Raw genomic sequence first — 23,412 nt, 5'->3', positions numbered from 1 at the left:
TCTGCAACACAGATTTGTACATGCACTGAACAAACAGCTTTATCTCGAACTGCATTAATCATCATGCTTCACTCTCGAACTGTGATAGGAAACGAGTTCATGTTCTGGCTGGGAATTAATGACTGGCTCGAGATCATTCTGTGATGCGGTTATGTTACTGTAGATAGCGAGACAGTTACTGTCTTTGGTGGCGTATATTCTACAAAATATCTGGTCAATTTCCTCAGTAATTACAACACGAAACGTACCATCTGGTGACACATGTTCGGGACATTTAAAAATAAAAATGCTTCCATTCTCATGATTTAAATTAAAACAAAAATGGCAAGCTACAATGACTGTTCTAAATTTGCATTTACTGATTGTAAACGATTTTTTTGAAGGATACTCAGCCTAAAAGGGTTATGTACAATGTTTAATCGATGGCACCTAATAATTGTGTTGTGTGTTAGAACTTCATTCCCAATAAAAACCTTTCTTCCGGTCCCCTCACGCAGTGCAACAGGCTTCCTGCGCCAGCTTGCACAAGACTTAAAAATTGAAAGCGTAATTACTTCGGAGCAGGTGGGCAATTAGCCCAACCTTTCACCAGCACGTTCATTTCTATCAGGTGGTGAAAGACGCAGCGAAGCCTCTGTATTCATAACGTGACAGATCTCAAGTTTGGGATTTAGCGCATGTGGAAATCCCGAACTTTCAGTCAGTTTCAAAGGCGGTATGACGGCGGACGCTGGCAGTTCTCTGACATGCTGATCACAAATTCAGGGTCAATATATATCATGGCTGTGGACTTCGGAGCCTGTGAACCTCGATGCTGCACAGTTGCTCTCTCCTCCACCGACAATTGGCTTCCTTCTTCCCAATCCTACTCCTGGTATCCCATCCTAACCTGGTGACTCTGGGCAGGACATTTTTTGACTCTGCGAAGTGGTTTGAGATGCTTTTCTATATTAAAAGCACTATATAAATGCAAGTTGTTGCCTTCAGCTGCCTAGGCCCTAAGCTTAGGAATTCTCTCCCTAAGTCTCTCTACCTCTCTCTCCTCCTGTAAGATGCTCCTTAAAACCTGTCTCCTTAGCCAAGCTTTAGGTCACCTTTCCTAATATCTGCTTATGTGGCTCGGTGTCGGGTTTTTGTTTGATAATCGCTCCTGTGAGACGCCTTGGGACATTTTACTACATTACAGGCTCTATGTAAATGCAAGTTGCTGTTGTCACCTTATAGGCAGTAATGAGAAAAGCAGTGGAGTGGGACTTGTTTTCAGCAGATGTGCATATTTTAAATGAACTCACATGTTCAGCCCAATTCTAATTTCCCAGTTGCCTGGGAGTCATCACCCATCAGTTGTTGTGCGCGGTCCCTTGCAGTGACTTGTAGGGACTGCAGAAATTGGAATCGGGCTGATATTATGCACGCACTGTAGTTGTATATTACTACATTAAGTCCCATCGAGAGAACTCTGTTCAAAGATACCTTTTAATACTCACCTCCTGACTTGTGGGGGACCTGTTCCAGCCGCCAGGGAACAGAAAGAGAACGGCTAGCTTCTTGGTAATAATCAGCGCAGATACAAGCGTCTTGTGCTTGTCCAAAATCACTCAATGATCCACCGTGGCTCACTTCACTACATGGCTGATTGTTAGATGGCAAGGGAGAGCGCTGTGTAAGGGATTCAGCTGGACTCTAAAGCATTTTGATTCAGACAGCAGGCAGTCAAGGGGGAAATCCAGCCCTGGTGGACAGCTGGCAACCACTACATCAGAGCCTAGGAATGATGTTTGCAACATTGGTGTACAAACACTTGAGGTGTTCCTGTGGCATTCCTCTGAGGGTTGACATATGAATGCGTTAAGCGTTCTTTTGCTAATAGTACAAACAATAATTTATAACTTTAAATGTTTTATTGGCTGAAGCGTTAAGTTAGAAATACAGCCAATGGGACATGTCTGCCTCATTGATTCTAATCTTTTTCTCTATACAATAAGGGAGCTGCAAAAGGCATTTTAGTGAAAAGCAGATCAACTCTGCTGCCAAAAATGCAAGCGCCAAGTGAGGAAGCACATTAACATATTTTTTTCAAGTGTTATTCTCTGGTCACTAGGTTGTGGCAAATTAATTAATTCTGTAAATTTAACAGAATGAAGTGGTGACTGTAATAATTTTCAAGAGAGAATAAGGAGTCTTTACAGAGCTGACAGGTATTGTGCATAAAGTGAACCCCAAAAGTCTCTCAGTCTGATTTAACAAGAATAAGAATCCCTTTGAAACCAAGCATTTGATTCATTTTTAAAATCTAGATGGGTACACTAACTTGCTGAACTAGATTTGTTCTTGATGTAATGAGTTGGCTGTCAGTAACAACTTTCGTAAAGTTAAATTCTGGAACTATTTCATTGAGACACACTGTTGGAGCATTTTTGTAGTGATATTATTCACACTTGAACTAAAATCTCCGAGTGTTTTAATCAGCCCACCCTGGGGAAATGTATTCACTGGCGGGTAATCAGAGGACAAACTCTGAGTGATGACATAGAGTGGATGGTGCTGATTTCCCATTCTCTCTTACTACATAGGAACAAGAGCGAGACTGATAAAATGCAATCTATAATTAAAAGAGGATTTAATTGAACATTATTAGTACCTATCAACCTTTTCTATTGTTTTATGCAGGACCTAATGTGACTGTCTCTGAGACCAAGGTTATTGGAGAATTTGTTCATAGTTTGAATGCGTCAGACCCTGAAAATGCTGTGTTAAATGTGAGTTTCATTTTTAATTTGCTGTGATTTCTAAGGAACAAAGAATGAAAATCTATTGTAATATTAGAATGCCTGCTCCGACTGTTTGTATCATGGGTTGAGGTGCTGAGGACATTTTTAATTATTACATTTTATTTTCGTATGGCCAGGAGACGCAGGAGTCCCCCTGGGGTCACCGACCCTCCATCCCCCCCTCCCCCCCCTCCCCCAACCCGGGATCACCTACCCTCCATCACCCCCCCTCCCCCCGGGATCACCGACCCTCCATCACCACCCCCCCCCCCCCGGGATCACCTACCCGCCATCACACTCCCTCCCCCCCGACAACCCCGGGATCACCGACCCTCCATCACCACCCCCCCCCCCCGGGATCACCTACCCTCCATCACCCCCCCTCCCCCCGGGATCACCGACCCTCCATCACCACCCCACCCCCCGGGATCACCTACCCTCCATCACCCCCCCTCCCCCCCGACAACCCCGGGATCACCGACCCTCCATCACCACCCCCCCCGCCGGAATCACCTACCCTCCATCACGCTGCCCCCCCTCCCAATCCCCAGCTGGCTCAGTATTACAGCCGAACGATTTCCCGCCCTCCCACAGCCAGCGAGCTACAATGGGATGACTGCTTGGTGCAGGTAACATGACAAAGATCCTATTGTAACCTCATTAGTTTTTACAGTGACACCAATCTGACTGCCAACTGGTGCATGCGGCTTACTTATTTCAATATTTATTTATCCACAATACCAGCCACAGTATTTTAACACCATCTGTATGAAGTTTTTTAAAATTCAAAACAGTAACTGTTGCGCCTTTCACAAGAGCCTGTGTCTTTTTAAACTATTTTTACAGTACTCTATTCTCCCAATCTCCACACTCGGTACTCTTACACTGTTTGCCATTGATACAGTGGGGGCCATTTCTACAGTAAGTTCTTTGGATTACGAAGCTGTTGACCAGGTATGACTATTAAAATCTATTCACTTATTCAGCACTTTCTATGTAATGGCATCATAAACAATTGCACAGTGAGTTTATCAGTTTCAAATACTCCTGTGATAGAGATAGAAAAAGGCATTTGGGTTAACAGGATCGAGTCAGGCCTTCATAGTTCTGACTGCCTTAGCAGTATACTGTGGTATGTGGTGTCTAAGCAACTGCACCTCTTATCTCGGTGCCTGATTTCTCATGGCTCAGCTCGTTTCGTTCATACAGAAACAAAAGGCTCCCCTTTTCTCCACATTTGACTTGACCATTTAAACCACTTTAAAATATTCTAACTCCTATGAGAGGAAACAAGTGAGTACCATTATGAGATGGAGCTATCCCATCAGTGAATCCCTTAAGTGACCATACCCTATTAAAATGTACACCATTTTAAATTCAATCTGCCTGCTGTAGATGTTACCCTTCAGTATAAATGGGGCAGTTTCTATAGCAACAGGCACGGCAGTTATTGTTGGGGAACCACCTGATGAAGTGGATCTGCAATATAAATGCAGCAATATAAACCACATCAATGGGGCTGTGGTGGAAAGGGTGGACAGCTTTAAGTTCCTCGGAGTCCACATCACGGAAGACCTCTCCTGGTCCCTCAATACCTCCTCTCTGGTGAAGAAGGCCCAGCAGCGCCTATATTTCCTAAGGAGGCTGAAGGGATGTAACCTGTCACCCCTGATCCTCTCTAACTTTTACCGCTGCACAATAGAGAGCATCCTGACAAACTGTATCACAGTATGGTATGGCAGCTGTAGCTACTATGACCGGAAAGCCCTGCAGCGGGTAATCAAAACTGCCCAACGCATTACCGGCACCCAGCTACCGACCATAGAGCACATATATCAGAAACGCTGTCTACGGAGGTCATGGTCCATCATCAAAGACCCTACCCACCCCAGCCACAGTCTGTTCGCCCTCCTGCCATCTGGGAGACGCTACAGATGCATTCGCACCCGTATGACCAGATTTAGGAACAGCTTCTTTCCCAGGGCTGTCATCCTACTGAACTCCACAAATAAACTCTAAAGCCTGCACATCTGCCAATGCACTTTATTATGGTTATGTTTATGTTAATATACTACAAGCCAAATGTATGTTGAATGTTTAAATGTCTTAATCTAAATGTACACTCTCGGGAGCCGCAAGCCTACATTTCATTGTACTGCACTTGTGCACTAACAATGACAATAAAAGTTGATTTGATTTGATTTGATTTGATTAGGTCCTCCCCTGACTCCAGTCCCTCTGTCCTGTTTGACCTCTCCAGTGCTTGCTAGAATAATGTGCAATGTTGATTGATTGCAGTCATGCATGTATTTTTGGATCATTGCTCAACAGTCTTGTAATAATTAACATTTGTCACAAATGAGATGAGAAATGCATATGGAAAAATTATTTCAAGATTATCAGAATACATCAGGGACGTAACAGTATCAGAAGGCTGGCAATGTAACATTGCTATTATATACCTAAAAAGTTGAAAACAGCAAAGAAATAATGAATAGTTTTTAACTATTTGCTTCTTTCCAACAATCTCACCATTGTCGTGACCAAGCCAAGCACCCTCTATGTCAGCAGAAGTTTAATGGCACAAAATGATGACTTACTGAACTGTACTGGCTATAATAGTTCCAGCTAGTTTCCAATAATGAAAATACATTCACATTTTCTCTCTCTGCAGCTAAAGGTGTATATTGCAGTGGTTTCTGTTGCTGATCCAGCAGGCAATACCTGCACTGAAACTGTAACCATCCACATTACTGACGTCAATGATGAAGTTCCAGTCATAAGGTTCGTTATTAAACTGTTTCATGTAGAACACATTTTGGGTTATTACTGTATTTGAGAAAGAGTCAGCTTTGTTAGTGCCTATAGTATTCCTATTTTGGGAGAGTTCAAAATTCTCAATTCAAATATATTCTCCTGCCTAGCAATTGCAGAAGATTTTCCTTTTCCTCTTTTTGGCATGACTTCTGTAAAAATAAAAGCTGACAAATAATCTTGCCAAGTCTGCTCAAAACAGGCACAAAGTCATCAGACTGGCTGCCCAAAGCCAGCCTTGGGAGGCCCAAACCATTTTTGGTTTGGGCTTCTTTTAAATGTTTCTGGAGACCCCCTCGCCCTCACTATTTACCTTACGCCAGGGACTCGGAGGCAATAGTGTTGTCAACTGGGAAATTTAAATAAAAGCTATTATTAAAAAGCCTCTTTTTAAAATCTCACTTTTTTTCTCTTTATATTAAAAATCTTAGGTGAAAGGCCAAGGATAGTAAAAGAGGATATGGCCAGGCTTCAAATAATAGGGGAGAAAAAGGAGGTGAATCAAGAGAGTAGCAATTAGGTCACACCAAAGTTGGGTTGTAAAACTCTGTATAGTTTAGAAGTCTGAGGGATGTATGGAGTTCTGAGATCCTAGGAAATAATGAGTAAAAGTGGGAGATGATACAATGAGTTTTGACTTTAGTAAGGATGCATTGAGGAAGAAAAACAAGTAAGACAGTGTATTTGAAGTTTAGGACCAACAAGAGAGCAAAATACCTACATTATGGTCTAAAAGAGCCGTTTACTATTGTCATTTCTATAGAAAGTTATTAGACAGAATCTCTTCTGATATGTGTTAATTAGGTTCAGGTTCTGCAAAGCATGTTGTGAATTGCAGTCTCATTTTAGATCACCAATAATATATCCCTAATCATATTATAGCTCCCAATGTACATAATATGTGACAAATAGGTAATGGGGAGCAGAGAGACTGCAATTCATGATTTTCCACACAATATAACTTTAAGGAGAAAAATTGAGTCGCACCCCCTATGGGGCACTAACTTTGCTGGGGTGCTGCTTTTAGCACCCCGAAAAAATTAGCGCCCCCCCCAGCTGAAATTCATTGGTAGCGCCCCAAGAGGGAAGCGGGGTGCTACTGGAAGCGTCCCACCTCCCTCTTGGGGCGCTGCAAGAGAATATCGTGCCGCTACGTGCCGTGGTACTGCAGGCCTTCCTCCCCTTCTTAAAGGGGAGGGGCCTTGCGCAGCGTGACCCGGGGCCCAGCTGGGCCACTAGGGATCAGAGTGCCGGCAAAAGAGCCCAGCACTCAAGAGAAGTGCTGGGCTCATGGAGCACAGCCGACACTCTGTGGGGGGGGGGCTGAAGAGGAGGTCGGGGACGGCAACAGGGGCAGGTGCTGGCAGGCGGCCAGCAACAAAAATGGCCGCCCGGCACCTCGCCTTTAATTAGTGCCACCCCGGCTGCAGGTAGGCCCCCCCCTGACCCCGTCGGACATAGCGTTCGGCAGTAAGTCAGGAGGCGCTACCGAAGATCGCGGCCAGGGCATGAGCGGGGAGCTGCACGTGGCGATGACGTCATCGCCAGCGGTGCAGCGCCACGGGGCATTAACGGTTACCGCCGCCGCTAACCTCCTACTGAATTTCGCGGGAGGCGTTGCCGGCATTGTGCCTGGGTGCTAGTTGCTTTGCTCCCCATTAGTGCCCTCTTAGGGTGCTAACGGGAGGCGCAAAGCAATCGAATTTTCCCCCCACGTATAGAGATAGACTGATTGAATTTACGTTTCTCATTTCTGCTGTTTTTCTGCCTAAAATGTTTTAGCAATCACACCAGTTAGTTCACACCAAGTGAAAAGTAAGACCAATATCCAAAGAGAAGGATTTACGAAAATAATGCTTCATATATTACAACAAGATTCTAGGCTGCCACTTAATAATTAATTATCATTTCCAGTTTATGCCCTTCGAGTCCAGTCTCAGTGGATGAAGAAGCAAGTGCTGGGACACCTGTGGTAGCATTATCAGCCTCTGACAATGATACTACTGACTCCTTGACTTTTTCCTTTGCAACCCCTGAACCTGACTTCGAAATTCATCAAGGTAAGGAGATTGAGTACTCTTCATGTAGTCATTTCAAAGTGACTGTAACATGTTATTTTGTCAATGTTTTTCTGCACTGTTTTACCTCCTCTTGTCCACTGATGATCTGCTGATACTGGTATACCCTTTTTATCTAGCGAAATATCAGAATATGGAGGCGATCTTTAACTTCTGCTCAAAGCAGACACAAAGTCAGCAGACTGACCACCCAAAGCCAGCCCTGGGAGGCCCAAACCCAAACCATTTTTGGTTTGGGCCTCAGTTAAATGTTTCTGGAGACACCCCTCGCCCTCACCATTTACCTTACGCCAGGGACTCAGAGACAATAGTGCTGTCAACTGAGAAATTTAAGTAAAAGGTTTAAGATAAATAAGGCATCCTCTTGCACCCTGTGGGTAGCGGAGCGGGCCCAGGGGCCATGTAGCCTGATCCTGCTCCTATTTCGTGTGTCTAATTCTGTTAGATTCAGGAGATGGTTCTGTGATAGTGGATTGGCGGTTAGGATCAGATCAGCCATGATCTTATTGAATGGCGGAGCAGGCTCGAGGGGCCGATTGGCCTACTCCTGCTCCTATTTCTTATGTTCTTATGTTCTTATGCATTCCATGTGTTAATATGAGAGAGAAAATTGAGAAAGTTAATGTGTTTCGTAGAATGATGAAATAAATCTGATAATTTTGATGTGATTCCATTGTAGCTTGTTTGTAATTAAAAAAGACATTTCTGTAAAAATATTATTACATTGATAGCATAGTGAGTAGTTTTACATACGAAAAAGATCTTGCTAGCTTACTGGAGAGTACACTTTGATAGTTGTGAGTTATTTGACTGATACACTTATGAAGTAATCAGTATAAAGCACTATTACTGGTACAATAGCTACTAATATCTATCAGGGGGAAGGAAGGTTGCTGAGGTTGGCAAACTATTCTCAAAACAAATTAAGAACAGAGAAAAATACACAAGACAGGTACAAAGTGAGAGATGCCATTGTATTTTTGTATTGGTGGATAATGTAGCACAGGTGTTATAGCCATAAAAAAGGGAACAAAGGTTTGAGAAGGTCTGCACAGTTAAAGTTCTGTAAATCAGTTGTGTTATTGTGTAGAAAATGTCTTGCTGTTTTGATTTTCACTGAGCTTTATTCAGGGACACTGCAGGCTTGACGAAAGAAGTTGACCGAAGAAGTGATTTAAGTGATGACAAACACCACAGTCCATTTTCCTTTTGTGTGTTAAATGTCAGCAGTTCCTAACGTTTTTCATCTTGAGGAGTGTTGTGACTCCAAAATTTCCCACTGGATTTGTGGCTCTTCCAATACGGAGCAGTATTGGTGCAAAGGATGTGGTCGCAACATAACTTATTTACCTGCCCAGCAATCGGACTAAATGGAGCAACGCAACATGAAAGTGCAAGAAACTAATTTTACAAAACAGGTTGAACTAGAGGATAGAAATAGCCTCAAAAAACACAGTGTATATAAAAATAAAATGAACTTTTTACTAAGATCATAAGTATCATGAATAAATTGTTCCAATGATCAATATTAGCCAACTTATCTCTCACTTTCAGTTGGAGCTAGCGCATGGATTGTTACTAATTCCACGTTGGACTATGACGGTGCCACTGCCATCAGAAACTACCAACTAAATATAATTGTCACTGACCTGGCATCTCACATAGCCATCTGTAACCTGACTGTGTCTTTAAATCCTGTTAATGAAGCTCCTGTTTGTGACCCTCAGTTTGAAGCAGGAACAGGTGAGTGTAACACAATTGTGACAAATAAGGTGCAAAATGATAATCAGTACACTGACCCTCAGTTTACTGTCATGTCCAAGGGTGTATCTGACTCTTCTGGACATTGTTGGCTTATACCTACGGAGCCTCAACAATAGAATGGACGGATAAGTCTCAGTTACTCTGGGTGTACTGATGGGAGAAGAGCCCTAATCCTGAACACATATGCCTGCCGCACATAGCACATTGAAAGTCAGATGAAACAGGTAGATGTGCTGCCCTCTGTGCCAGGCGCTTGGCAGACAGATATCGCAACCTCGCAGACTCCTATGTATTCCAACCAATGGTCTGTCGGAGGCTGTGCCTTGCCAGGTGTCAGGTTAAAATTGCAATATGTTAATGTGGCTCTTAGTGTGTTTTTAAAGTGTGTGATCGGCCCATGTTTGTTGCGATATCCGGACTGCAGCTCACTGTAGAAGATGCTTTGACAGTTCTATAAATCAGACGTGTAGGGGAATTTTAATTCCACCATATGTTAAATTTGTGAAAGCTGACATCAATCTGCTGCAAACACGCCTACTTCTGGTCCAACGTTTGTTGGCGTTCGAGTAACCTGCTTAGGAGAGGCAAGTCAGTGATTATAATATTTAAATGAGGCTCCGCTCCTCAGATTCTTGGCGCCATTTCAATTTAACGAATGAAACCTGGCAGCTAAAGGAAAACCGGAGCTGCCAGATCCAGCAGGTAAGTACTTTTACGGCACTGTTTGTGGGCCAGGACAGGCAGGAGTGCTTCCGTTGGCTCCTCAGGCAAACCTGCCGCGATTTCTTCTCCCCCCCCGTGATTTCTCTCTCCATGCGATCTTTAAACCTACCCCTGCGATCTCTCCCCCACTCCCTCCTCGATGCCGTGCTCCGAGCCGCCCCCCTCATCAATTCACGATCGTCTCTGATTGCCAGGGCCTTCTACCGCAGGCTTTCCCGACCGGCAGCCGCTAGCCTTCAGAAATGATGCCCAGCCCTTCTCCCCCCCAACCAAAACATGGTTTACCAAACAGATTTTCATGAAGGTGGTGACCCTTTAGTTCTCAAGAAGAAACAAAATCGGGCCACGTAACCTTTAGCCCTCAATAGTCATGGCAGTTACAATGCATTTACTTTTTAAATTAGGATCAATGCCACTGCTAATGTGAAAAATTCCACTCAAGCTATTTAAATACTTAAATCATTAGTATGTCTGAAACATAAACTCATTTACTGCCATTAGCATCATCAGTTATATATCGATAATATAATTTACATTAAACATATTTCCTTTTGTCCAGGACCTTCTGTCACTATTCCAGAGACCAGTGCTATTGGTGCCTCTGTCTATAAGATTACTGCATCTGATCCTGATGGAAATACTTTACATGTAAGTCTTTTCTAATGTTACATTGTTTCTGCTCTTGATTAAGTTTAAGGCATGCAATAGAAATTTTAACCTGATTTTGAATCATTTTAGTCCTCATGGCAAATTTTTGCCCACGATGGTCTTTTGTAGGGATTCCAGGATATTGAGAGATCAGAGGTGAACCTCTCATCACAGAGTATCCAGCCTTGTTCCTGCTCGTAGCCACAGTGTTAATACGGTTTCTCCAATTAAACCTGTGTTTAGTGGTGATCCCCAAGGTATTGATGGTGGGGATGTGGCAATCAAGGGTGGTGATTGTGCAATCTCTTGTTGGAGATGGCCATTGTCCATGTCCTGCTCCTTCTAGTCTTCCTCCTTCCCTCTCTCCTGTTCCCCTTCCTGTCCCCATCCATTTTTGTCCATTTCCTATCTCCCATCTTCCTCACTCTCTCCTCTCCTGTCCCAAACTTCATCCTCCTTCTCTCCAACCCCATTGTCCACCACATTTCCCCATAGCTCCCCCTCCTCCACACCTCCACACCTCCTTTTCCCCATCTCCTTCCTTTCACCCTATTGTCTTCCCATTCATCTCTCCATTCATCTTATTCCTTCTCCAGTTCTCTCCCCTACTCACTCCTTCCCTCTTCTCTCCTCTCCCTCTCCCACCTTGCTTCCTCTCTTCAACTCCTCTGCCTAGCTCTCTGTCCTTATCTTTCCCCATCACCATTTGGCTGCAGTTATCTCCCCACACACTAACCCTGCTTGACCTGAGCATGGCACTTAGTCTTGATTCTCCCTATGTGACAGCATAAGAGATCAACTAATTTTTATATTTGTGGAGTGTTAAATTACTCCATTATGATAAAAATTACAATTTTTAAAAACATTAAATTTTTTTTAAAGTTTGTTCATGATATTTCAGCTTTTAACTTATCCCCATGTGAGAATCCCATTCTTTATTTCGTTCTCTGTAACATTTTTAAAAAGTCCGGATAAAAGCAGCGTCTCATTTCCTGGTTTCCTGTCTGTGAGAATTTTGAAATGTGATTGGCTGCTTAGACAGCTTGTTGACATCACAGCAGCATCGCACTAGGAATTCCCACTACAGAGCGCTGAAATAACGTGAACAACGAAGAAGACGGCGATCTCTGTGGGCAACTTTCTTCGGGGCTAGCGGCGAATGCCTTTGCTTCACCGCTGACCGCAAAATACGGGTCATTAAGATTGAATAAGACAGAAAATAATGCCTACCTAAATGCTCACTTACAGAATTGAATATTACACTTACAGAAATATAACTTTCTCCTTTTTTCAAGTATTCCTTTCTGCCGAGTTCCTCCATCAATACCACTGCACTATTTAAGGTGAATGATTTGGGTCTAATTTCCACAGCAGCTGCTTTGAATTTTGAAAATGGTGACACGGTAAGAGATAAATTATTATTACTGAATAATCAATATCTTCAGCACAGATACTTTATTCCAAACATTTTACAGACCTGCGTTATAGATTTTGTTCTTTGCCTTCAGCTTTTCTACGCCGTGGTATCGATTAATGACAGTGCAGCTGCAAGCCTTGCTTGCTCAGGCACGGTAACTATCACAGTTACTGATGTAAATGATGAAGTTCCAACCATCAGGTATGTTAACTATCATTCCAGTGTTGACGGAAAGATCAGTTCTCACTTACACTGGTGGTTCTTTGGTTTATTAAACAGGAATATTTATCACATTTTCAGCTCCTGTCCATCAAGTACATTAACCATGAATGAAGAAGTGGCTGCTGGGACAACACTAATAACTTTATCTGCCTCAGACGGTGATAACAATGAGACCCTGACTTTTAGCTTTGCAGTAGATGAACCTTCCTTCGAAATCATACAAAGTAGGACCACAATTAACTATTGCAAATCTCCCATGACATTGCTCCTGGTGAAATCTTGTTTGTGTGATTTATGTGCCTGTTATGTTTGTGACAAGTTTCTGTCTATGTTTCTGTGCCATGTTAATGTGTGTCTCTTTGTCCCGTGTTGTGTGTCTCTTTCTTCTGATCTTTGTTTCTGCACGGTGTGATGTTTCTGTGGGTGTGATGCTTCCTTAAATTAAATCTTGGTGTTTGTATATGTGCATAATCTCTCTTTTTTGTTTATCATGATGGGCTGGATTTTACTTACCGAGACAAGTTGGGGGCGGGACTGCTGCCTTCTGGGTTCTAGTCCCACCCCCAGCGACGTCCGACGCGCAGACGCTATTTTCCCCTGACTGGCCTTGTTAAGTCCGCCCTGTGGGCTTGCCGGCCAGTTAAGGGAAAGCCGGCGTCAGATGACATCAGTTGATGACGCTTCATCTGCCGGTTTTCTTAAAGGGACATGAACCAGTTATTTTTGACAGATGATTTGATAGTGTTTGACAGCATTGAGGTGCTGTCAAACACTGACAATCACTGTACAAAGGTGAGCCCTTGCACCCAGGCTCTCTAATGACTCTCTCCTTAGGATAAAACAGATGGCAGCTGCAGGTGAGGGTACAGAAGCAATCTGTTACTTCTCCCAATGAGGTGAGACCACACAAACAGCTTGTCACCTACAGAAAAATCTAAACACATTAAAATGACTGTCCCAACATTTCCTTACCTCTGATACTCACCAGTGTCCCATTGGATCCTTCACACCACTTCTGCAGCTGTCATCTATACACAAACATTACAACAGACCCACAGCACGCCTCACTTACCCTGGCGGGGTTCCCCGACGTCGTGAAGCCTGCAGCAGAAGTCGCAAAATGGGAAAAAGCCTCTTAACTGCCTGTTAACTACCTGTTAACAGGCAGTTAAGTGGCTATATTCTTCTTCCCGCCGCTAGGAGTCGGGTCCCTGCACAAATCGGGGACCCGACTCCTGGGAAGATTGTTTGCAGGCGGGTTGGGAGTGGGTTCTGGGCCCGCTCCCATTCTTTTTGATTTACCCAGCAGTCCTGCCTCCAAACCCGCCTCCTCAGGGCTGGTAAAATCCAGCCCAATATGTCTGCTGCGTGCATGTGGTTCCATCTCTGTGATCTGTGCTTATCGGCGTGATCTCATTTGTTAATTAGATGGAGTGTAACTATGGATATGTGTGGTACAGGTCTGAGTTTTTTTTTTCTATTTTTGAGTTATATTTGTGGTTTCTTGCACTGATGTGTCTTTATAGTATTTTTCTGTGTGGTAAAGTGTATGTGTATTTATATGATATCATGTAGCTATTTGAGTTTGTCCTTTTTGTCATTTGACGTGTTGGTTTGTGTTCATTTGCTCTAATATGAGTCATAGAGGGGACCAGATTATTTATAATGCATTACATGCCACACAACACAGTCCTCATTAGGAGGCTCCACTGAGGAACATATCCAGACCATATATTGTGTTTGCAAAGATAATCCAGAGACCGTCAGTGAGTTCAGTTCATGCTGCTTTAATCATGGCTGCCACACACACACACTTCCAGGCACAAGCAATCGAATATCTATACACAATACAATGATCACAGCACTATCAAACTCCATGTGCTCAGGCCAGGGCAATCGAGTACCTATCACCAAATGTCAGACATAACATTTCCTCCCCCCTCACAGAATTTCAAACATGAAATGTAGTGACAAAGTCCTGTAGGTGGCCAGGGCGAGAACGTGTACGAACAGGCCGAGGTGTGGACTGGTGAGGAGCAGGCTGAGGCACAACATCTGCTTGAGGGTTGGCTGGCTGAGCCACATGTGCATCCCGCCACTCTGGGGGTAAGGCTTGGGGGTTAGGTCCGTATAATCCCGCATCAGGGGGTGCTGGCACCTTCCGAAGGCGGCTGGCATGCCACCGAGAGCCGTCAGTGAGGCAGAAAGTGGCTGGTCCAAGTTGGCGGCTGATTTGGAGAGGGGAGGACCAGAATGACGCCATCTTATTATTGCGGTGAGGCCTGCGGACTCTGACCCAATCGGAGACTGAGATGTTGGGCGCCTTGGCTCTCTTCGACTGGTCGAAGCGGAGTTTCATCTTCTCCTGTTGTTTAGCGACTGTGGCTTGAGCTGGTGGAGCAGGGCTCTGAGCTAGCGAGGGGCAGAGCCTGCCAAGGGGCAGCATGAGCTCACGGCCTAGCATGAGGGATGCGGGTGAGACCCCTGTAGTGGAATGCTGGGAGGCTCTGTAGTGCAGCAGTGTCTGGAGGAGGGCCTTGTCAAACGCACACCCCTGGGATAGGTGAGTTCTGAGGCCATTTTTCAGTGTCTGGTTAAAACGCTCCACCCCCCCATTTGACTCGGGTGGTAGTACGCTGTGCGAATGTGATGGATGCCCTTGCTCTCAAGGTAAGAGGAGAGTTCCGAAGAGACCATTTGGGGGCCATTGTCTGTGGTGATGGCCTTTGGATGCCCCCAGCAGGAGAAGAGGGACTCAAGGATATCAATGATGACCCGAGAGTTGACGGAGCCCACAGCAGTGACCTCTGGCCATTTTGAGTGCAGGTCATAGGTCACCACTAGGAACCGTTGATGGTGGGGGACACCATGGATCTCCCCGCAGACATCCAGCTGCAGGTGCTCCCAGGGCTGAGAGGGCCAGGCAAGGGGTTGCAGGGGTGGGGGAGCTTGGTGGCCAGTCTTGCCACTTACAAGGCAGGCTGCACAGTCCTTGACCAGGGCCTCGATTTCCCTGTCGATACCTGGCCACCACACTAGGTCTCGGCATCGTTGTTTGAGCTTCACTATGCCCAAGTGGCCCTCATGCGCCATGGATAAAACACGCGCACGAAGGGCACTTGGGACCACAGTGCAGAGCCCACGTGTGACACAGGAGTCATTCCAGCAGGAGAGCTCCTCTTTAACTCTGGAGTAGGCAGACAGTTCCTCAGGCACCTTGCGAGGCCAGCCATCTCTGATGAAGGTGCACAGCTGGGAGAGGGCCGGATCCTGTTCAGAGGCCTCTTTGAGCTCCTGGAGAGGGACTGTGGTTTGGAGAGGCGTGTGCAGCATCTGGACGATATCCTGTTCCACTTGTTCAGACCCGACGAGTGGGGCTGGGGCAGAGACAGTGCGGGAGAGCAGATCTGCAACAACATTGTCACGTCCTGGTGTGAACTGGAGACTGAAATTGTATTGGCGGAGGCGGTCAGACCAGCGGTGTAGACGCAGTGGTCTGTGGCCCGTGCCGGATGTCGACAGCAGGGCAGTGAGAGCCTGGTGATCGGTTCGCAGGGTGAAGGCACGGCCATACGGGTACAGGTGCCACCGCTCACATGCCCAGATGCACGCCAGCGCCTCACGCTCGCCTACTGAGTACTTCTGTTCGGTGGGGCTAAGGGCTCGGGAGGCAAAGGCGATTGGTTTCTCCACTCCATTCTGTATCTGCGATAACACTGCCCCCACAGCTGCAGCGGACGCGTCGCAGGTGACGAGGGTGGGGCTGGCGACGTCAAAGTGAGCCAACACTGGAGGCGACGTGAGCTGCGATTTGAGGAGGCGAACAGCTTCCGTACAGGCTTGTGACCACACCCAGGGCTCATCCTTTTGCAGGAGCTGGCGCAGTGGGGCTGTGGTGGCTGAGTACTGGGGCAAAAACTTCAGGTAGTACCCAGTCATGCCAAGGAAGGAGGCAACCTGTGCTGCAGAGCTGGGTTCTGGGATGCTGTGAATGGCATCCACGTTTGACTGGAGTGGGGATATACCGTCAGCCGACAACCAAAACCCCACAAATTCGATCTCTGAAACAGCAAAGACACACTTTTCGCCATTCAGTGTGAGCTTGTGTTTTGCTAGAGCTGTGAAAACTCTGTGAAGGCGTTCGTCGTGAGTGGAGGTCGAGGGCCCATGCACAACGATGTCATCCAGGTAGATGGCCACCCCAGGAATGCCCGCGAGCACAGAGGCCATCACCTTTTGGAAGCAGCTGGGTGCAGAGCTAAGTCCAAATGGCATCCTGGTGTACCGAAAGACGCCAGCATGTGTCACAAAAGCAGTGAGGTCCTTGCTGCTGGGGTGGAGGGGAACCTGTAGATAGCCCTGTCGAAGGTCCAGTTTTGAGAACAGGATGGAACCATAGAACTGCGCTGTGAGTTCCTCTGACGTGGGCAGTGGATACTTGTCAGGGATTACGGCCTTATTCACTGCTCGAAGATCGACACAGACGCGTAGACCACCTGATTTTTTCGTTGCGACCACCAGGTTGGAGACCCATGGGGAGGCATCAACTGGTTTGATGATGCCGGCTTCCAGTAGCTGCTTTAGTTCAGCTGTGACCCCGTCACGGAGAGCAAGCGGGATGCGGCGCAGTGGCTGAATGACAGAGGTAATGGTGGAGTTAACCATGGGCTGGTGGGTGAAGGCAGTCAGGCAGCCCAGACCCTCGAAGAGTGCTGGCCATGTTTGGTGCCACGGTGAGGCGACGTGCAGAATCGCAGACCCGCTAGTGTCCAAGAGAGAAAAACCCAGGTCAGTGAAAAGATCCAGTCCCATCAGGTTAGCTCCTTGGCGTGCCACATGAAAACAAAAATCTGGCCAAACTTTTGTTCCATAGCGTACAGTGAGGTTGACTGAGCCCACTAGTCCAATTTTTGAATTACCATACCCACAAAGGGTAGTGGAGGGTGCAGAGAGTGGCAGGGAGCTGAAAAGGCGTTTGAATGTGTCCACATTCAGCAGTGAGACGCTGGCACCGGTATCCAACAACAGCGGGATGCACACATCATTCAGGTTAATTGTGCATGATTTGAAAGCCACTACTGGCCCAGAGCTCACGTCGTGAATTGTAGGCCAACTGCTTGAGGACTGAGAGTGTTCATCTGTAGCAACAGGGGCAGAGCGGCAGACCTTGGCAAAGTGATTTTGTTTTCCACAATTGCGACAGGCTTGGCCGTGCGCGGGGCAATTCTGCGCTCTGGTAGCATGTGAGCGAGATCCGCAGTTTCCACACTTGCCGCGGTAGCACGCGTTGCTGCCGTCGCACGAGCATTACCGTGTCAGAGCTGTCGGGGCCGAGGGCGCTGTCACTGGGTGTGTGTGCTAGTTTCGCTGCACATTCGGCTGCAGACTCCACTTGAAAGGCGATGTTGACTGCCTGTGACAACGACAGATCGTCGGACTCGAGTAACAGTCTTTCACGCACTCTCACGTTGTTTGTGTGCTCTATTAGTTGACCACGCACCATCTCATCTTGTAATGCACCGAACTTGCACGAGCTAGCTAACCCCCTCAAATTAGCCACGTGTTGATGCACTGACTCGCCGAGGAGTTGGTGACGCTGTCTAAAAATGAATCGCCGCAGGAGGGCACTTTGTGGGGCAGAGAAGTGTGTGCTTAACAGAGCCACAGCCTCATCATATGTTTGGATTGAGTCTGCTGTGCATAATGTCCCAAGAACACGCTGGCCCTCCGCTCCCAAGCAATGGGATAACAGTGCCTTTTTCCGAGCTGTACTCAGTTTCTAGTCCAAGAGCAATGAGATAGATTTCAAAGGACTGTAACCAGTGAACCCATGGGATCGGGGGCTCACCTGGTAGTGCAAGGAAGGGAGGAGGTGGTGGAAGAGAGATTTCAGCCATCCTTGTCGCCAAATATTGTGTTTGCAAAGATAATCCAGAGACCGTCAGTGAGTTCAGTTCATGCTGCTTTAATCATGGCTGCCACACACACACACTTCCAGGCACAAGCAATCGAATACCTATACACAATACAATGATCACAGCACTATCAAACTGCATGTGCTCAGGCCAAGGCAATCGAGTACCTATCACCAAATGTCAGACATAGCACCATAGTGAGGAATATGGAGGAACTTCAACTGCTTGCTCTGGGGGACAGATGTGTTCACCTTGATAAGAGAGATTGGTGCATTCTTATTGAGCAACATTTACTCTTTGTCCTGTGTTGTGTGTCTCTTTGTCCTGTGCTGTGTGTCTCTTTGTCCTGTGCTGTGTGTCTCTTTGTCCTGTGCTGTGTGTCTCTTTGTCCTGTGCTGTGTGTCTCTTTGTCCTGTGTTGTGTGTCTCTCTGTCCTGTGCTGTGTGTCTCTTTGTCCTGTGCTGTGTGTCTCTTTGTCCTGTGCTGTGTGTCTCTTTGTCCTGTGCTGTGTGTCTCTTTGTCCTGTGCTGTGTGTCTCTTTGTCCTGTGTTGTGTGTTTCTTTGCCCTGTGCTGTGTGTCTCTTTGTCCTGTGCTGTGTGTCTCTTTGTCCTGTGTTGTGTGTCTCTTTGTCCTGTGCCGTGTGTCTCTTTGTCCTGTGTTGTGTGTCTCTTTGTCCTGTGTTGTGTGTCTCTTTGTCCTGTGCTGTGTGTCTCTTTGTCCTATGTTGTGTGTCTCTTTGTCCTGTGTTGTGTGTCTCTTTGTCCTGTGCTGTGTGTCTCTTTGTCCTGTGTTGTGTGTCTCTTTGTCCTGTGTTGTGTGTCTCTTTGTCCTGTGCTGTGTGTCTCTTTGTCCTGTGTTGTTTGTCTCTTTGTCCTGTGCTGTGTGTCTCTTTGTCCTGTGTTGTGTGTCTCTTTGTCCTGTGCTGTGTGTCTCATTGTCCTGTGCTGTGTGTCTCTTTGTCCTGTGCTGTGTGTCTCTCTGTCCTGTGCTGTGTGTCTCTTTGTCCTGTGTTGTGTGTCTCTTTGTCCTGTGCTGTGTATCTCTTTGTCTTGTGTTGTGTGTCTCTTTGTCCTGTGCTGTGTGTCTCTTTGTCCTGTGTTGTGTGTCTCTTTGTCCTGTGCTGTGTGTCTCTTTGTCTTGTGTTGTGTGTCTCTTTGTCCTGTGCTGTGTGTCTCTTTGTCCTGTGCTGTGTGTCTCTTTGTCCTGTGTTGTGTGTCTCTTTGTCCTGTGCTGTGTGTCTCTTTGTCCTGTGTTGTGTGTCTCTTTGTCCTGTGTTGTGTGTCTCATTGTCCTGTGCTGTCTGTCTCTTTGTCCTGTGCTGTGTGTCTCTCTTTGTCCTGTGTTGTGTGTCTCTTTGCTCTGATGTTTGTTTCTGTGTGTTGATCTGTGGATGTGATATTTCCTTACATTAAATTTTGGTGTTTGTATATGTGCATAATCTCTCTTTATGTTTATCATGATATGTCTGCTCTGTGCATGTGGTTCTATCTCTCGCTGTGATCTGTGCTTATTGGTGTAATCTCATTTGTTAATTCAGCGTTGTGTAACTATGGATAAGTGTGGAACAGCAGAGTTTTTTTCTGTTTTTGATTTATATTTGAGGTTTTTGCACTGATTTGCCTTTATGGTATTTTTATGTCTGTTAATGTGCATTTCTATGATATCATGTAGCTATTTCTATGTCGCTGTTTTGTAGTTTGATGTGTTGGTTTGTGTTCTTATGCTTTAATATGAGTCAGAGAGGGGACCAGATTATAATGTGTTACATGTCACACAACACAGTCCTCATCAGGAGGTTCCACTGAGGAACATATCCAGGCCATAGTGAGGGATATGGAGGAACTTCAACTGTTTGCTCTGGGGGACAGATGTGTTCATCTTGACAAGAGAGATTGGTGCATTCTTATTGAGCAACATTTACTTACTCTTTCAAGGTAACATTTATCCCCCACACTATGACCAGAATTTTCCTTTCTGCCAAGCATGCGAGTTTGGGGGCAGGTTGACAGTAAATATCCCCAAAATTGCTAGCGCATCGGAAACCCGCCGTCATCCCGCCGCCTCCCGCATTTAACTCGGGCCCCTTTGGAGGCATGCCACGGACCTGATTGGCAGAGGCGGGCGACCTCATTCAAATAATTAACCGCTTGTTGAGAGACCCTGAAGAAGGTTTTGAACAGCAGCTTTTGTCTTTAACTGCAGGAGCACGGGATTCACGCAGCTCGGGAACCTCGCTTGTGAAGGGGAGGCGGAGGCTCTGGCCATTGTGCGAGTTCATTCATTGAGAGCTGGGAAAAACACATAAATACTCACACATTACATCACATTACTTGCCTAATGGAAAGGCTCTTGCTGACTCCATTTTGTCCACAGAATTAGGTGTCAGCAGTTTGCAGGTCATTTCTGCAACCTCGGAAGCCACTTTGAACACGTTGCTGCTCAGTATCAGAACATTGAGGGATTTGCCCTCTGATCTCCACTTTTTATCTGAAATCTACTAAAGCAGCATGGGTGCTGCATATACTGTCTCACCTTGGTCTTCAGAATAGGGCCAAGATGAGCCCCACCACCACCACCACCAGCAACCACAACAGCAGCCTTCTCCTCAATGACCTGATGCTCAACAGGAGAGAGGGGGGCACCACAGGGCTGTAGCGCACCGGTGGCGATACCCCCAACAAAGGGTCTACAGGTAGAGGATGAGCTTCCTCAACATGACTGAACAGCAGTGCCAAAGGAGGCTCAGGCTATCGCGCCAGGTCATTGCAGACATTTACAGTTTACTGGAACAAGACCTGCTGCCCAGAAGACCTGGTGGACACACCTTACCGGTAGCTGCCAAATTCACCAGCGCCCTCAACTTCTTCGCCTCAGGCTCCTTCCAGGGATCTCCAGCAGACATTTGCGGGATCTCACAGTCGGCCGCCCACAGATGCATCACCCAGGTGACCAATGCCATGTTTCATAAGACTGCCAATTATGTCAACTTTGCCACTGATGAAGCCAGTGTTACTGAACGTGCGCTCGGCTTTGCGGCTCTGGCTGACTTCCCACAGGTGCAGGGCATCAACGACTGCACACATGTGGCCATGAAGGCACCCCCTCATCACCCAGGAGTGTTTGTGAACCGCAAGGGCTTCCACTCCCTCAATGTGCAGCTCATCTGCAACCATAGGAAGGTCATCACGTGTGTATGTGCCAAATTCCCTGGCAGCTGTCATGACTCTTCCGTGCTGCGCCAGTCCACCCTCCCTCAGCTCTTCGCACTTCCAAACAGACTTGCAGGCTGCTTGGAGACAAAGGCTATCCACTGAAGACGTGGCTCATGACACTCTTGAGGACGGCAAATACGGAGGTCAAGGAATGTTAACAATAAGAGCCACATGTCAACCAGATGTGTCATAGAGCAAGCAATAGGCATGCTGAAGATGCGCTTCAGATGCCTTGACAGATCTGGAGGTGCCCTTCAGTATACACCAGCCAGGGTCTCCCGAATCACCGTTGTTTGCTGCGCGCTGCACAACATAGTGCAGCAGCGAGGATTGGAGCTGCAGGAGGAGCAAGGCACAGAGCGCACAGCCTCTTCAGAGGAGGAGGAGGAGGAGCAGGTGGAAGATGAGGAGGAGGATTAGGAGGAACCTGAGGTGGAGATGGCAACAGCAGCAGCACACATTGCTGCCTGGGAGGCCTGGTATGGCTTCATCATGGCCAGATTTACTTAATGCACACATATGGCTGCCATATGCTGTACTAAGATTCCCCCAAACAACACTATAAAGCATCCCTACAATGACCAAGCTATTCCTCTCAACCAAACCCCCAGTGCTTGAGGTTAAGTTATGTCTCACCAATCACTCCAAGTGACCAAGGTAGCAGGCGAAAATGGACAAGACCGGAATTTGGTGCAAGGAAACACATTTATCTGTGTCATCAAAATAACTGAAACATAACACTAACATTTGTTCATACACCCAAGTGCATACCCTCGTGCATCTACTTTTGTGTCATTTTCTTTTCCACATGCTTCTACAAGGTGTAACTCCTGTGGCTTCAGCAGAGGTAGAGGCAGGCTGCTCACTTCCCTTCTGCAACTGCTTAGACACTTTTGGCGGACGTCCTCTGGTTTTGGAGCCTGTGAGGGCCCCGTCAAAGACTGCTCCTCCTGCAACTGTGCAGGGGCAGACTCGGCCATCGGGATCCGAGGCAGCATATGGGGCTCTGACTGAGGGGGAGGCAATGGGGGAGAAGTGTGAGCGCTCTGAGAAGAGCCCCCACTTCCATGTCCCCTCTCACCATCATCCCTCTCATGGGCCACTGCACTTCCCTGCTAGCAAGGAGCTGGAGAGCACCTTGCTGCACAGCAGTGGGGCGATGAAGGCCCAAGTCTCCGTTTACATCCCTCCTTGAGATTAGGTCTATGAGTGCCTGCCATCTGTTGTCTACAGCTAGCATGTGCTCATGTGAGTGGCGCATTAGCTGCTCCATGCAGGTGGCCATCCTTTCCATGGAACAGCACATCGTCGCCATCGCCTGTGACATGGTGGTGCTCATGTTGGAGATGGACTCCTCCATTCTCTGCACATTTGCAGACATCATGGCTGCAAAAGATGACAGAGCCTCATGCAATTGTTGCTGCCCCTCCAAGATCACCCTCTTTCTCAATGGCCACCGAGGCTCAGCATCTGCATGCAGCTCAGCAGAGCTTGGAGTGCCCTGCGCCCTCTGGCGAGGAGTCTCCACTGCTGTCCATCAACACCACCTGCTCTTGCTCACTTGTGAAGTGTGACACACCAGGTGACAACAATACTCTATCTCGCACAGGACCCACCAAGGTGTGCATATCTGCGCTGGTGCTGGGTGCGCTTGGGTCTGCTGATGGTGCACCCTCAGAGGCTGGAGGTTCCTCTGAGGAGTCGTCTTCCTCCTCCAGCTGGACAGTAGCGGGGGCACTTGATAGACCTGTGGGAGAGGAAAGAGATGATTTAGAAGTGTTATATTAAGAACGGGTTACGTTACCATTATGCACATGATGAAAATTCACTGGCTGCTGACATCAGTC

General features: G+C 46.8%; 1 protein-coding gene and 1 long non-coding RNA gene across 2 annotated transcripts in view; both read left to right on the top strand.

Annotated features, from left to right (window-relative positions):
• The first annotated feature begins 1,848 nt into the window (after positions 1-1,848).
• LOC147105727 (uncharacterized) lies at positions 1,849-5,549 on the top strand. The gene is made up of 3 exons (XR_015081654.1): positions 1,849-2,759; positions 3,618-3,725; positions 5,446-5,549. It is a non-coding gene; the product is annotated as an uncharacterized LOC147105727 (long non-coding RNA).
• Positions 5,550-6,211: 662 nt separating this feature from the next.
• LOC147105726 (protocadherin Fat 4-like) overlaps positions 6,212-23,412 on the top strand; it is a 159,418-nt gene continuing 142,217 nt past the window's right edge. Inside the window, exons 1-7 of the mRNA XM_086010940.1 lie at positions 6,212-6,255; positions 7,500-7,645; positions 9,218-9,406; positions 10,710-10,798; positions 12,094-12,201; positions 12,307-12,416; positions 12,516-12,661. Of these exons, the coding sequence (XP_085867066.1) occupies positions 6,212-6,255; positions 7,500-7,645; positions 9,218-9,406; positions 10,710-10,798; positions 12,094-12,201; positions 12,307-12,416; positions 12,516-12,661 (832 nt within the window). The remainder of the gene's footprint in view (positions 6,256-7,499; positions 7,646-9,217; positions 9,407-10,709; positions 10,799-12,093; positions 12,202-12,306; positions 12,417-12,515; positions 12,662-23,412) is intronic.

The sequence above is a fragment of the Somniosus microcephalus genome, chromosome 17 (assembly GCF_052327205.1).
Source record: "Somniosus microcephalus isolate GS21.2 chromosome 17, FLI_Smic_1.0, whole genome shotgun sequence".
Taxonomy (NCBI): domain Eukaryota; kingdom Metazoa; phylum Chordata; class Chondrichthyes; order Squaliformes; family Somniosidae; genus Somniosus; species Somniosus microcephalus.
Note: the sequence above shows the minus strand (reverse complement) of the source record. Positions and strands in the feature narration are given on the sequence as shown.